This window comes from Triturus cristatus, chromosome 12, assembly GCF_964204655.1.
Source record: "Triturus cristatus chromosome 12, aTriCri1.1, whole genome shotgun sequence".
NCBI classification, from domain to species: Eukaryota; Metazoa; Chordata; class Amphibia; order Caudata; family Salamandridae; genus Triturus; species Triturus cristatus.
In genome coordinates, this window is record NC_140595.1 from 745,821,877 (window position 1) to 745,837,648 (window position 15,772).

Here is a 15,772-nt window from a genome sequence, read left to right on the forward strand (position 1 = left end):
ACACCTGAAGAGAATGCCTTGAGAAACACAGCCAAGACAATACATACTTAGAATCCCTTTAGAGAAACTCATGTGTCATGTAAGTGTCTTGAAGAACAATCACGCTGCGAATAGACAAACACCCTTCCCAGTGTGTTCCACTCTCGAGTTACTTAAAGAAGCAGAGGTCCAGGACTCACATTTAAAACTGATAGTTCTAGTTTTCAGAGCAGTGTTTGATGCGAATGTTGCTAGTCAATAATTTCTTCAACAAGACATAAAGATCTTCTTTGCTTTTGAAAACAATTTCAATTATGTATGTGCTAAACATGAGCTTTTTGTCAGCAGGTACTTTTTGTGAGTGAAAATTGAGTGCCAAGCCTCAACTCAAACTAAGATTTGCAGTAATCAATGTAAGTAGAATGCTAAGTTCACCACCCCCAATGAGGCTCTCCCTGGTGCTGGTTCTGCTGTGGATGCCTGTTCCATCAAATGGAAAAAGCTGCCGTCTGAGGAGCTCCGAACAAGCCGGGTACAGAGAGACCGGTGATGTCCTTATCGGAGGCACCTTCCCTGTAACCTATGACCGGATGGATTTTATATTTCCCTTCACCGAGGAGCCCAAGTACCCTGAATGCCATGTGTAAGCCCATGATTACATAACCATCATTGAAGCTTCATTGAACTTCATGTTGTTGCTCCAAGCCTTGTTTGAAACAGTGGCTCTTACCACTAACTCCCTAAAATGGTACAATAATGAATACATGCCAATAAAATCAATATGAAGTAAATATGATAATCTCTTTTTATGTTTTATAGTTATGCTCCTACAGGTAGCCTTTTTATTTCTTCCAATCACTCTTTTTCCCATCAGACATATATCACTATGTCCCTTGCACACAAAATATAAGGAGCATATTTACAAGGCCCTATCACCACAGGAGCCATTTTTTTGACGTTCTTGTGGCAATACAGGCTTCGGCTTATTTATAAAGCAGTGTTAAACCAATTAAGGTGGCTTAACGCTGCCCTGTAAACAAGGCACCCTTTTACGCTATACTTAGCATGAAAAGGGGAGGCAATGGGTGTTGCGGTGTGCTTTCTGCCACAACAGTCATTGATTTTGGGCAGCACCAAAGCTAAGACCAAAAAAACCTGGTCTTAACATGGCACAATGAGGAGAAATACTTTATTTCTCCTTGTTTTTACTGTTTCTATGTGTCTTGCATTGTGCAGCACACATAACAAGAGCAAAACGCCATGCATAATTGTTTATGTCCAGGAAGGGACACCTTCCTGCACATAAACAACCATTCCCACAATTCAGGCACCCTTGCACTATAATGAAAGGATGTCTGCGTTGGCACTAGGCAGCTGTAATTAGTGCCAGCGCAGGGGGGAAACACAGGGATGCACCGTATTGTTGTAAATAGGGTGCAGCCACGCATTCCAAAAGTGGCAGAGCATAGCATTAAGCCAAGTAAGGTTAACTCCTCACCCTGTCACATTTCTCGCAAACATACCCTGCAGTGTTGCTTAGTTTGAAGTGTTTTTGTTTGTCATTGCCAACACAGAACCTTATAAGGAACATTAAAAGTACTGTTAATATGCTCCTACGTCTTCAGTTCACATCATAACAACACAAAGTTTTTTCTAAGACTTTGTTCACCTCTGGCAGTAAGTGATGGAAAGTTGTCCTTTTCCCCAGTCCTTGATTGATGCATACTTATCACTCTTTCATTCTTTGATCGATCACTGCTCACCTCGTTTACAAACTCCTGTTGAGTTGACAACTCTTTTACTTGTACTGGATCAGTGACTGCTCAGCTCTATCAAATTCCCAGATTGTTGAGTGTGTACTGCTCCACTCTTTGAATAATAAGAGCTCAGTAAAAGATTGTAGTGCTTGGTTGATCAGTGCTCACCTTAACAGCCCATGTCTGATGAATGCTCATATTATTTCTGTCTCTTATTGATGAGAGTTTACCTTTTTAGAATCTATAATGGATGTTTTTGCAATTCTTTGGTTCTCGTTTGTTGCCTGAGGAAGGTGCTTACCTCTCTAAGAACCTCTAATCAATGTTTGTGCACTTCATTGGCATGGCTGATTTTCTCTTTTAATATCCCTCATTAATGCGTAGTCATCACATGTATTCTGTCTGATATAGGAGTGCTCTCCTTTTAACTAGTATGATGGCACCCAAGGGTACTTTTTTTCATAGCCCCTGATTGATAGGTGCTCATTTCTTCCACTTCTTGTACATCAATGAGCGCTAGCCTCTTTTACCATCCCTGAGTGAAAGTCACTATTGTTTTTTACAAATATTGGTCATCGAGTGCAGAACCAATCTACAGTCCTGTACTGAAGAGCACTTGGCCTCTTATTTTTACAACAAGAAATGAGGCATCTAACCAATAGTAGACTTTTTGAGATCTGTTTCAATGTTCTTTGCCTGTGCTGGGGCACTGGGACAGACATGTGGTGTAGTTACTTTACAAAGATTTAATACTGAGTGAAAGGGCTGATACGTATAATTAACTTTGAATTTCCATTATCCCCATGTGAAGTTTTCACATCTACAGCTACTTTATGGCCCAGGCTATGGTGTTTGCAGTTGCTGAAATTAACCACAACAAGGCTCTACTTCCAAATATCACACTGGGATTTGTGATCTACAACACCTGTGTCTCTCTCAGAAGAATCCACCATGGCACCATGTGGATGCTGACAGGAAAGGAGGTGCCCATCCTGAACTACCGTTGCCAGAGTAACCCACCGATGGTGACCATCATTGGAGACTCATCCTCTACTCGATCAATTCCCATGGCCCGGCTGCTGGGTCTCTCCAGACACCCACAAGTAAGGTCACTTTATATTTTTTCTAACACAACCCCACTGTTGCCCTTACTGGTAGCCTAGTGCACAACTTTTCCTCAGTCTACCATTCAGACTTTAAATTAGCACTATCTAATCCATTCCACCTGTTACCCTTCAATAGATGTTACATTTAATCATTTTCTAATACCTACCACTTTCCATAGCAGTGACTCCACTACCTGGTTCACCAGTAATCGTGTTCACATTTTCACCATTAATCATATTCATATTTTAAAAGGTCTTCGGCTTAACCCCCCCCAAAAAATAGCATGCTTATGTCAGGAGTTAAAAAGATTCACAATGCGCCTCATTATGAACTCTCTATTGTGAGGCCAGGTAACTTCCCTCCTGGAGTTACTGATACCGGATGAACAGAGTTACTGGATTTGCAAGTTAGACCTTGATAGGCCTCTCTGAAAAGAGGAATTACCTGGGGAATCAGTGATCCCAGGACCGACTCCCTCAACAATTCCTCATCATTTCTTCCCTGAGTTTTACCTGGAGATTTTGCTGCTTTCAGAGTCTGAAACCTCCTTGTGACAACATTTGATTTGTGGTGTTCCTGATGTACCATAAAAATAAACGTAAGGACTATACCTACCAATAGTCCCAATACCATTACCAAATACTCAGTCAGTTGGCAGTGAAGAAGATTCAATCGTTTATTAAACAAAATACTCTATAGAGGAGCCTCTCCGAACCTCACCCATCAGGTGTGCCGAGAAGACTGTTGGCTCGTACTCAAACATGAGGTTATATACTTTTCGGTTCAACACATACAATCACTGTAAAAGGAAAAACACCAGTTGGTCCTCGAGCTCCAGGAAAGGACCATATATGGCACACATCAGACCAGTACAAAGGCTTGACTATCTATTACTGATGAGGTCAGGAGGGGTGACTCCCTTTCGTCTTGGTGCCTGGGAGTGTAGACACGGCGCCTCCAGGAATGCGCTTATCACCCCCAAAGCCACATGCGACCTTGAGTCTTAGAACAGTCAAGTAAACAGCCTACCTTCAGCTGCTACCAGTAACTCAGATGAACTGGGGTCTGACAACTGCACGTGATCAACACATGATCACGGCCCGTGCTCGAGCATATGTTCAGAAGATGGCGTCTGTATGGTTCTTGGCCTACTCTTTTAGCAATAGATATACAGGGAGGAATTAAATGAGTTTCCTACAAGCAAAAGCATATATATCAAACAGGGAGCGCACGTATAGATGCATCATGCTAACATAATATAGGTCTGATACTCCTAATATACGGGAAATCTACTTTTTTATCCCTCAGAACGGCCCTTTTAGCATGATGTAGCTAATTAAAACGGTTCAATCTTCAAATATTCCCTCATCAATCTGCATTAGGTCTTTAAGCTCCTGCTGAACTAGCTGAGCTTTTACCGCTGTTGGGGATGGACCAGACACAGAGGAAGTGAGTTTTGTCACGCAATAAGAGCAAAATGCAGGTCCACATTGTACACAAACACAACACGTGAATATGATACCGGCTATACATGCCAGCACCATCAAAATGTTCCATCCCCAAGTAGACAGCAGACCCCAGAACCAACCTGAGAGAGACCATGTACCAGTTTCTACATGTATCTCGGAAGCTAAACGATGTAGCTTCTGTATAGCCAAATGAACGGAGGGGGCGGAGTCAGGAATATAAACACAGCAAGAGCTGCCGATCACACGGCATGCTCCTCCTTGATCTGCCAAGATAACGTCCAAAACCATACGGTTCTGAAGCGATACAAGTCTGGTCGCCTGTAGCTCTACTGTTATATTGGTCAGTATTTCTGCAGGAGTGTTAATTACCCCTTCAACTACTCTACACAAACGTCGTACTTCTTGGCTAGTAATCATAGGCCCCCAAAAGGGTAACACTCCCTTCATAATGTCAGTGAAATGCTGCAGTGGAGTATTGGTCTGATCTATATCGGCGGTATCTATCACCCTTTTATTTCTCCTAATAAGCACGCTACGTTTATCTAGTCGGTGATCCTTGTGATAATTAGAAGGGGCAATATAGACTGGAGGGTACAGGAAGGACAGGTAGCAACGTCCAGTCCAACCTCGTGGAAGCCAAGTATAGGCACTTTCTCCACAGACAAAATATACATTAGGAGGGGTTAACAACGGAGGGCTGCTAAAGGTACGCAACTGATAAGTGTAATTACATCGGATTTCTCCTACTGGGATGTGCCCTACTCCTTGAACACAAAACATAGAGGTACTGTTAAATACAGGCACTGGAGTAGCCCTGTCTTCAGTAACATTACGGTCCTGAAAGTGTCGATAATATTGAGTGAAATTGAATTCAACAAAGTCCAAAATTTCATTTTTCAACCAAGTGGTATTTTCATGCGTTATATACATATTCATACAGGCATTCGGATCTAATTTTCCTTCTCCATTATTTCCATCGGGGTTGAATCCTTGATGAACCTCAATATACGCTAAAATCATTTCATAATCTCTCTCTGAAAACCTTCGAGCATCCACAGTGTAATGCATATACATCATAGAAAGCAATTTGAACCAAGCCTCGCAACTTCCCAGATGAGACAAAGGTAGGGATATAAATAAGTTGCGCTTGTGCATAACAGATGGTAAAAGACCACAAACCCAACAATTTGTAGTATTGGTGGCACCGTGTGCTTGATGAAGCATTTCAATGAATGCGTTTTTCACATAGGTCTGACGATGCCTTTCCTTATGAGGGGCTAAAGTATGAAACACATGTTCCGGAGGTGGGGTAGTTGCTCTTAAAACAGTATGCGAAATTCTAAATATATGAATACTCCCAGTAATAGAATTAGCAATATTGCTATAGTAGCTATAAATGATTCCTCCTGAGGCTTGAGCCGAGAGTTTAGAGACGCGCAGAGCGATTTTACAGGCATGGCATTTCGTTGGCACATTGCACTTTTGCACAGTTCGCTGGTTTTAATCCTTGTTTTTAATACGAATAATTTATGCTGTGGGGACATTTGGGGTGATTATAGATTGGCAGAGCGACAAGTGGGGGCATTCACTTACTCGGGATCGAGTAACAGGAAGTTCCGCCATCTTGGGAGTAGTCTAGGTCAGCGGACCAGGCTACCGAGCATGCATAAAAAGGAAGCTGGCGCGTGCACGCTGCCCTGATTTCTCCTGAGGCTTGAGCCGGGAGTTTAGAGACGCGCAGAGCGATTTTACAGGCAAGGCATTTCGTTGGCACATTGCATTTTTGCAAAGTTCGCTGGTTTTAATCCTTGTTTTTAATACGAATAGTTTATGCTGTGGGGACATTTGGGGTGATTATAGATTGGCTGAGCGACAAAGTGGGGGCATTCACTTACTCGGGATCGAGTAACAGGAAGTGCCGCCATCTTGGGAGTAGTCGAGGTCAGCGGACCAGGCTACCGAGCACGCATAAAAAGGAAGCTGGCGCGTGGCAAGCCCATCTGTGCCCGCCCACGCCCGCTCAGCGCACAGCGCCAGGGACCCTGGATGTGCTGGCCTAGAATCTCGGCCTGCTCGCAGGTATGATAGCATAAGGCTGTTTAAGCTTAGAGGGGCCTCATCTACTAAAAACTGTCCTTGCATATTCCCTAACACACCACCGTTAGAGACTCCTGTGATTTGTGTTGGCTGTGGATCCGACCTACCAAGGATTCTAAACATACCAATTTTCAGTGAAAAGGAGAGGTCGAGAGGGGCAAGTAGCAAGGAAATCCAAGCAATAAAATGTGTTCTAGTGAATGTGAGGTCTCTAGTCAAGCACGGCATAGAATGTGCTAGACTCATGGAGGACCTGGGGGTCAAAGTGGCATTCATCACAGAGACCTGGACAGATGCGGCATCCGGACCTGACATTGTGAAGGCCACTCCCCCAGATTTTCTATGCCAGACACTGGATAGACCAATAGGGAAAGGCGGAGGTTTGGCAGTGATCTATCATTCTTCAATTAAGGCTGCCTTTCAGCCAATCCCTATGGATACCTGTGAGGCATTATTATTTAACCTTTCCTTTACCCATCACCACTCCTCTAAGGGGTGTCTCCTATATAGGCCACCAGGATCTAGGAATGATTTCTTAGCCTCCCTGGGTACCCTTCTAGAAGAAGGGATGCTCGCAGAGATTTTTTCCATCGTGGGAGATTTAAATTTTCACTTAGAGCTTACAGAAGAAACGGATACAATGGCGCTGAATGACTTGATGATGACCGCTGACCTGAGACAACAGGTAGTGGGGACCACGCACAGGGGAGGGCATGCCCTGGATGGGATTTTTTCTAACCATCAGAATCTATATTTTAGGGGTACTCTCCCTCTGGTATGGTCAGACCACTTGGCGGTCCAATTTGAGATTCTGCTGCCGGGGGCTCCTAAGAAAAACACTGGCCCTAAGAAGTGTATCAGAAGAAGAGCATGGAATAAGGTGGAGGGAACCACTTTTAACGAATTGCTAGTCTCTTCCACAACACAACTGTCCTCCGAAGTGAACGAGGCCTGTCAAAGCTATACAAGATGGCTAGAGCAGGCCTGTGACAGTGTAGCTCCTATTAAAGTCCTACGGCCCATGAGATCACATCCCTCGGCCCCCTGGTACTCTGAAGAGCTTAGGAACCAAAAGCTCAAGTGTAAGCAGTTTGAAAGAAGCTGGAGAAGGAATTATAACGATCTGGAGAAAAAAATGTATAAAGCCCACCTGCAGTCCTATAAACAGGCAATAGTGGCAGCCAAACAGACATATTTCGCTGCTCAGATCAGGAAATCCAAAAATTCTAGTAAAGAACTGTTTAAGACGGTGGCCTTGTTGGCCTTGCCAAAGCTGGTGCTAGTTCAGCCTAGCCAAGGACTTTGTGAGGATTTGGCTAAATTATTTTTAGCTAAGGTAGAATCCATTTACACGGCCTTTAGCACTCTGAGTGCTGGGAATATAGACAGTTGTATAGAGAGCCCCATCCCAAAAGGGGTGCTCAGCCCGGTGTTTGAGAACTTCCGGCCAGTAGTTCCCGGAGAGGTTCAAAAACTTTTAATGGAAGCCAATTCGGGATCCCCTTTTGATCCTTGCCCAGTAAAGGTAGTGAAATTGGCTTTGGGTCCTATTGCGGAATCTCTTACCACAATTTTTAACCATATGTTTGAAACGGGGCTTTTTCCAAGTCAGTGGAAATTGGCCTAGGTTTTGCCCCTCCTTAAAAAAAATCAAATCTCCCAGTTAATGATCCTAGTAGTTTTCGTCTGATCTCCAGACTTCTCTTACCGGCTAAACTGGTGGGGAAAACTATGAATAGGCAACTTAGCCAGTTCTTGGATGAGACTCAAGTACTTGACCCGACCCAGTATGGCTTTAGGCCAGGTCATAGCACGGAATCTGCCCTTATAAAAGCCACGGAAGAGATCAGGGTTGCGTTGGATCAGGGAGGGAGGGCGGCTTTGATACTGTTAGACCTGTCCGCAGCATTCGATACGGTTCACCACGCTATATTGCTGAGCCGTCTAAATACCTGTGGAATTCAAGGGAAGGCCTGGGATATATTAAGATCCTTCCTTGCGGACAGGAAACAGACTGTTGCCCTTGGGGACTTTCAGTCCAATCCCTTCTCACTGCCTTGTGGGGTCCCGCAAGGATCATCACTTAGTCCGACGCTTTTTAATATTTATGTTAGTGCATTGGCCCCAGTTATAGATGCTTTTGATTTTGGCCTTACATCATATGCTGATGATACTCAGATTGTGGTATCTTTGACACCGGAGGGAGAGGCGGATATGGAAGGACGCTTTTGTGAGTGCATGCTAGCAGTTGACAATTGGATGGCCAAAAATTGCCTCAAATTGAAATCCGAGAAAACTGAGATGATATTGTTTGGGAATTGCACTAGTTTCTGGACTCCCTCCTGGTGGCCGGACTCAATGGGGAATTCCCCCCTGCCAACTAGAAAAGTTAAGAACCTGGGAATATTACTTGATGATAAACTGACCTTAGGTCCTCAAGTAAATGCGGTAGCTTCTAAAACCAGCTATATCATTAAAATGCAGAGGAAAGTCCTGCCCTCGCTGCCCAGGGAAAGTAGACAAACGGTAGTTGGTGCGCTGGTGATGGCCAGACTGGACTATTGTAATGGACTCTAACTCAATATACAACAAAGAGGATTAAAAAAATTGCAGATACTTCAGAATGCGGCAGTTAGACTACTTATGGGCCCATCAAGTTTTTCCTTTTTTTTTAAGGAAAGGAAAGCCCTACACTGGCTCCCAGTTAAGAGCCGAATACAGTTCAAGGTACTGTGCTTGGCTTTTAAGGCCTTACACGGCATGGGTCCAGAGTTTTTACAGTAGAGACTGTGCTGGTATGTCCCAGGCAGATTACTGCGGTCTAAAGAAGCCTTCTTGGCCAAGGTGCCTCGTATAAAGAAAGCCCGTTGGGGGGGTAAAAGCTTTATTCACGGCACAGCAATGGCTTGGAACGAATTGCCGCGCCATCTGAGAACTATCACAGAGCTCTTACCTTTTCGTAAAGAATTAAAAACCTGGCTCTTTTCTAAGGAGTAGGCGTCCCTCTATTTCTAGCCTGCGTCAGTTTTAGAGATTCAGTAAGGGCCAGGACACCTCCGGGTATTTGTTGCGCTCTATAAATTTCATTAACATTAACATTAACAAATGCAATTTTAACACGATTGGTCCAACTAGAAAAAACAGGCATATATGTAGGAAAATAGCGTGGTACAAAAGGACGTTCCTCTTCAGGAACAAAACGAGCAAAGGGATACATGCTAACTAAAAGTCCAAAAATAAACTAGGGCAATGCAGTCCAACGTGCCAGAGGGTGCTTTTTTCCTGTGTCCGTTTAGAGCCTCACAGGCAGGCTCCTATCGTTCATCACAGATAATACCAAAACAAGCTTCTCACGTTGGAGTTATGTTCTCACACAACCCTTGAAGAAAACACAACCTGGGCCCCTTTGAACATGAAATTCAGTCTTTCTTTCTGAACAGAGCAAACAAATGTTCAAGGCTCTCAGTGCGTTCAGTCCAGTGTCTCGCTCAGTACACCAGAAGTGTATCTAACAGACATTCATAGCACAGGTCTGTACCCTATCACTCAAGTCTCTCCCTATCTCCTACCATGTTCACCTGGTGTACCGTGTTGTTTTCTGGGCCGCAGGTTGTATCGAGTATGGCCAGGCACTTCTTGATCAGAGAACAAAACAGAGGATGACGAATCCAGTGAAACAGGGGTACTGCGAGCCTCTGGGTGAGCTGTAGAAATAACAGAATCTGGGGCGATCAATTGTGCTGATGACAGAGCCCCTTCCGAGCCCGGTGCACCTTCTCCTTGCCCTTCTCCAATGACCTGGGCATCAGAAAAAGGGATGAATCAAGGAAGTCGCTCACTTTCCTGAGTCAGAACCCCGTCCTGGATTCGCTGACCATATGGAAGCGGGAGGGGTAGTTTTTTCAGATGTGACACATGAATCCAGTGTCGCTTGCCGTTCACTTTTACCGCCGTCCGCGTGGCCAACAAGACTTGAAATGGTTCAGACCAACGAGGATCCAAGCTGGATTTTCGCTGATAGTTACGGACCAGAACCCACTGTCCTGGTTCCAAGCGATGTCCAGGACCCTCCGGCAGGGGCTGCAAAACTGCTGAGACCAGTTGATGAATGGAACGAAGATCTTTAGTCAAAGCATACAAATAGTCTGACAGCATAGGATATTCTATATCACAAAACATTCTTGGTCTCAAGACGCCCCAAACATTAGCAGGGCGCCCAAAAATTACCTCATCCGGAGACAAACCAGAACGAGAATGTGGGGTAACTCGTATTGACATTAATGCCAGCGGCAGAGCATCTGGCCATCTCTATCCAGTACTTTCTTGAATTTTAGCAAATTTGAGCTTTAATATCCCATTATACTTCTCGACCAACCCAGCGGTCTGGGGTTGTCGAGCCGCATGGAATTTCTGTTAAATCTGTAGTCCATTACATATAGTTCTGCATTAAAATGTCTTCTGTTGTCACTCCAGATCACACGAGGCAATCCGTAGCGAGGGAAATACTCCTTTACCGACGCTTTTGCCGTTGCCAAAGCAGTGTTTTCTTTTGTCGGGTAGGCTTCCACCCATTTACTGAAAGCGCATACCACGACCAGGACATACTTCAATTTGTTAACACGCTCCAGCTGGATATAATCCATTTGAAGCACCTCAAAAGGCAAAGATGGTGGTGCAAAGTTTCCACTCAGAACAGGTTCCCTGCCCCCTGGATTATGTCGTAAGCAAACCATGCAATATTGCACCAAATGAGCAGCAGTCCTAGAAATATTGGGATTGTACCATACAGGATCTAATAATGCACAAATACCTTTCACCCCAATATGAGCTGAACCATGTGCCATTGTCACCACCGCATTCACTAATGCATTAGGCAACAGCCACCGCTGCTTTTCTGTCAGATCAATCCAACAACCATCTGCATCTAATCTCCCAATTCGCTCTTTCCAGTGAGCTAGTTCAATAGGGGTAGCTTCTTTCTGTATTTCTCGGACACTCTCCATGGTATTATCAAACATCTCTGTTTCAGCCACCCACCTAGCAGAGCTAGTCACAAACATTGAGGTCAATTTAGATTTTGCAGTTTCCTTAGCTACTTGATCGCCAAAGGCTTTACCCTCCCCCACTGCATCAACCACTGCCTTGTGTGCACTACATTTGACTACAGCCACTATTTCTGGTAATGTCAATGCTGTCAGTAATCGCAAAATCAATGGGCCATGCTGTATTCGCTGACCATGAGAAGTAAGAAAACCTCTTTCTGCCCAGAGTCAGCCAAAACTATGAGCCACGCCAAAGGCGTACTGGCTGTCGGTATAAATATTTACTCTCAGTCCTTCACTTAACTCACAGGCCCAAAACAATGCCACTAATTCAGCCGCCTGTGCTGACTGATAGGGTAGCTCGAGAAGCCTCCACTATAGTGTGAAGAGTAGTTATCGCATATGCAGCAGTTGTCGTGCCATCTGGTAACTTGAAACAAGAGCCATCGACGTACAACTCCCCTTGAGGGTCAGATAGAGGAGTGTCAGTCAGGTCTACTCGTCCCTTCGTTTCTTCCTCAGTCCGAAATATACAATCATGAACATCATTGTTCTTTTCATTCGAAGGGAGGGGTAGTAACGTAGCAGGGTTCAGAGTGGCACATCGTTTAATCGTAATGTGTGGAGCAAACAAAGTCAATTCGTATCCAGTAAGACGCGTGCTCGTAAGGTGCTGGGTCTTTGTTTTGTTCAATAATGTATCCACAGCATGCGGTACCATCACTGTGAGGTCAGTGTTCAGAACTAGCCCTTCCGACTGTCGAATAGCCACCGAAACCGCAGCAGTAGCTCTTAAACAGCTAGGGAGTGCTCTGGCGATGTTATCCAACACAGCCGAGAAATAGGCACAAGGTCTCTGCTTACCACCAAATCCTTGTGTTAACACAGAAAGCGAGCAACCGTCCACCTCGTGTACGTAAAGCACAAAAGGTTTTCGGTAGTCAGGAGTACCAAGAACAGGTGCAGAACAAAGCGCAGATTTCAAAGAGTCAAAAGCATCTTGACAAGCATCAGTCCAGGGTAAAGGTTGATTCACATCTTTAGTGGTTAAATACAGAAGAGGTTTAGTAAGAAGGGAAAAATTAGGGATCCATTGGCGACAGTAAGAAGTTATGCTGAGAAATGCACGAACATCATGCTGAGTACGAGGTACAGACATATTAAAAATGGTAGTCACACGCTCAGGGGTTAGTCTCCTCCCCTCCTTTGACAGTAGAAGACCGAGATAGGTCACCTCCTGTCGACAATATTGAAATTTAGAAAGGGATACTTTATTGCTATTAGCAGCTAAATGAGACAATAATTGTACAGTGGCCTTCTTACAACCTTCCTCGGTATCAGAGGCCACTAACAAATCATCTACGTATTGCAAAAGCACATTACCAGGGGGCAAGACCAAATCATCTAACAATGTTTTCAAAGCTTGACTGTAAATACTAAGACACTCTGTGTACCCCTGGGGAGCGCGGCAGAACCGGAAACTGCGACCAGACAATAAGAAGCCGAAAATATGGCGGCTATCAGGATGAATCGGAATGCTAAAGAAAGCATTTTTTTAAATCAATCACAGAGAAATATTTAGCAGAGGAATCATAGTGAGAATAGTAGTGATGTCTGAAACCGCAGGGTATTGGGGCACCACTATTTTATTAATTTCACGCAAATCAATCACAAAACGATAGGTATCAACTTAGTCAGGATCGCTTCCAACAGGGGCTCTCTTTAAGATAGGCAAAATGGGGCTGTTGCACACATTAGCAGCTGTCCCTTTCACTACACCCCTTTTTACCAAATCTTGTATGATGGAGAGCAAAGCCTTCTCGCCTGCCGGAGAAATTTTGTACTGAGGTATACAAGGAAGCCGAGCATTTTGCTTCAAAGTAATAGAAACGGGTGGAATCTTTAATAATACTACATCTGTGTCACCAGTGGCCCACAATGTTGCTGGAATAGCAGCAAACTCAGGAGAGAGGGGTTCATTTTTAGTGAAACACTGCAAAGTATGCTTCCCAAGGGAATTAATAGTCAAGTAAACACCATCAGGTGAACAATGAATCTTAGCATGTAATTTCTTCAACAAATCCAAGCCCAACAAATTTTCGCCACAATGGGAAGTCAAAAGAAACGTGGAGTCTATCGTAACAGGACCAATTGTAAAAGGATTAGGTTTGGAGATGGGGCTCACCACCGGAATTCCCGAGAATCCTCCTGAAACATTATTGTGCCCGGACAGAGCAGCCCATAGGACCAGGGAACGAGAAATAGAACTATTCATTGCACCCGTATCAACAACATTTTTTTCAGATCCTCATCAAATGTCCTTCTACATAAGGTCCTTGCTGATCAACGGGTACTGACACCTGGCCCTCACTCTGTCCATGGCTATCCTATATATAAGCATACCCTTCGGTCGCGTCCATTGCACAATCCTCATTATAATACTGCCTACCTCTTAGATTATCAAAATAATTATTTTCTTGTCCAACTTGCGTCGCCTCTTCTCGTTGCATATCACTATGATCCACACTTCCCCGACCTCTTCCTCTACTTCTCATAGCCCTGTTCTGGGCCAGCAACAACGGACACTGAAATCGCCAATGCCCTTCCTCCTTACAATAAGCACACTGATTTATACCCAAAACGACAGCTGGCCTTCTGCCTCGTCTAGTTCCCGCCCCCCTCGGGACGAACCCTCTACCGCCTCTCTCTCTGCCTCGTCCTTGAACAACTTGTTGCCGCAACACCCGTGTTTTAAGATCCTTCGTTCTCTTTTCCGTCTTATCCTTACTCTCATTTTCTCTATGTTCGTAATATTGGGCCATACTCAATATTAGCAAGGGTGTGGAAGTGGTCCAGGTACTTTCAGCAGCTTGTAGCCTTGCAGAGACTTCTGGTATCAAATTGGTCACAAAACGATTAACAAATAATCGTATACCGCCTTCCAAAGATAAATCCTGTCCACTAAAATCAATGAATACACCCTCAAATCTAGTGAAAAAATCAGAAACACTTTCATCTTTCTTCTGTTTACATGCGGTCAATTTGTCCCAATCCACCTTACGAGGCGGAATTAAGGAATGCATGTAAGTGATAATACGGCCAGGTAATGCCAATAATTCAGGTTTCGGCTTATCTCCAGGCTTACGATCCTTGTCCCAATCTTTTATCTGCTCCTATGTTCTGCCTAATTCTTGAGCATGGTCCTGATCATGCACCTGACGCCATACGTCAACGGCAACTAACAATGCAAAAAATAACTCTATGTCAGCTAAGGTCATGACGGCCGAAGAGGCCACTTCTGTGAGTTCTTATAATAAGCTGTGGGATTCTTACGGGGGTCGGGTAATTGTGATTTTAGCGAGAGGACTTCACTCCTCTTCCAGGGGGTGTAAACCCATTGCTCCTGCACTCGGGCATCTACACAAGGTCTAGTCACTACGCCGTGGCCATCCGTTAGTTCCGGTATTTCAGGATGAAAGATAGGATGAACTTGTCACATAGGATGCTGAGTGTCCCACGAGGGACACTTGTGATGCATCCATTCTCGATAATTTAATAAAACCTCCACATTTCTATACACTTCATCTGGGCTAAGTTCAGACTTATGAGCCCGGTCCCGGATGTCATACATCACTTGGGGGGCCATCCCTCCTGGAAAACACTGTTCCCAGAGAGTAATAATACATGCAGCCATGTGTTTCAAGGCATGTTGCTGCATAACAGGCTCATAGTCTCGAAGCGTGTTCCATATATCAGTTATAGTGTAAATAGGCTGTCGCATCCACTGGGATGACTGATTCTCAATCATCTGTTTCTCATTCTGTCCTACAGCCGAACGGGTAAACAACTTCCGTGCGCCGAAATCCCCCGGAGCACGAAATGGAGTCGAAACAGCTGGAGATGGGGTCGTGCTTGCAGAAAGGGAAGCCCACGCAGGGGTGGGGGGGAGACAAAACAGCTGTGGACATAACGGAAGTCGGCAGTGTAATAGGCCATAAAGTAGCCATCTCAGACACTGAGGGGGACAAAACAGAGGACGTTCCCGGAGAGGCAAGGGAAGAGGAAACAACAGGGGTGGAAGCTGAAGGGGCCTGTACTAGAGTCGGGGGAACAACGGGATATCTACACTGCGAAGCATAAGGTGGAGGTGGAAGAGAATCCAATAAATTTCATCTTCCGCTTCAGTCCTAGCCACATAGGTCTTATCCACTTGCAATCTAAATTGTCTGTCTGCACAATCAATCCCTTATTCAGTTTGTGCTTTATCATAAGCTTTAGCTTTCTGCGTAATCGTCTGATTTCCTTTCATCCTACAAACTTT

General features: G+C 44.5%; 1 protein-coding gene across 1 annotated transcript in view; it reads left to right on the forward strand.

The window, feature by feature from the left end:
- Positions 1-401: 401 nt before the first annotated feature.
- The window catches only part of LOC146782662 (extracellular calcium-sensing receptor-like), a 131,494-nt gene continuing 116,123 nt past the window's right edge, over positions 402-15,772 (forward strand). Inside the window, exons 1-2 of the mRNA XM_085637163.1 lie at positions 402-622; positions 2,548-2,844. Of these exons, the coding sequence (XP_085493289.1) occupies positions 402-622; positions 2,548-2,844 (518 nt within the window). The remainder of the gene's footprint in view (positions 623-2,547; positions 2,845-15,772) is intronic.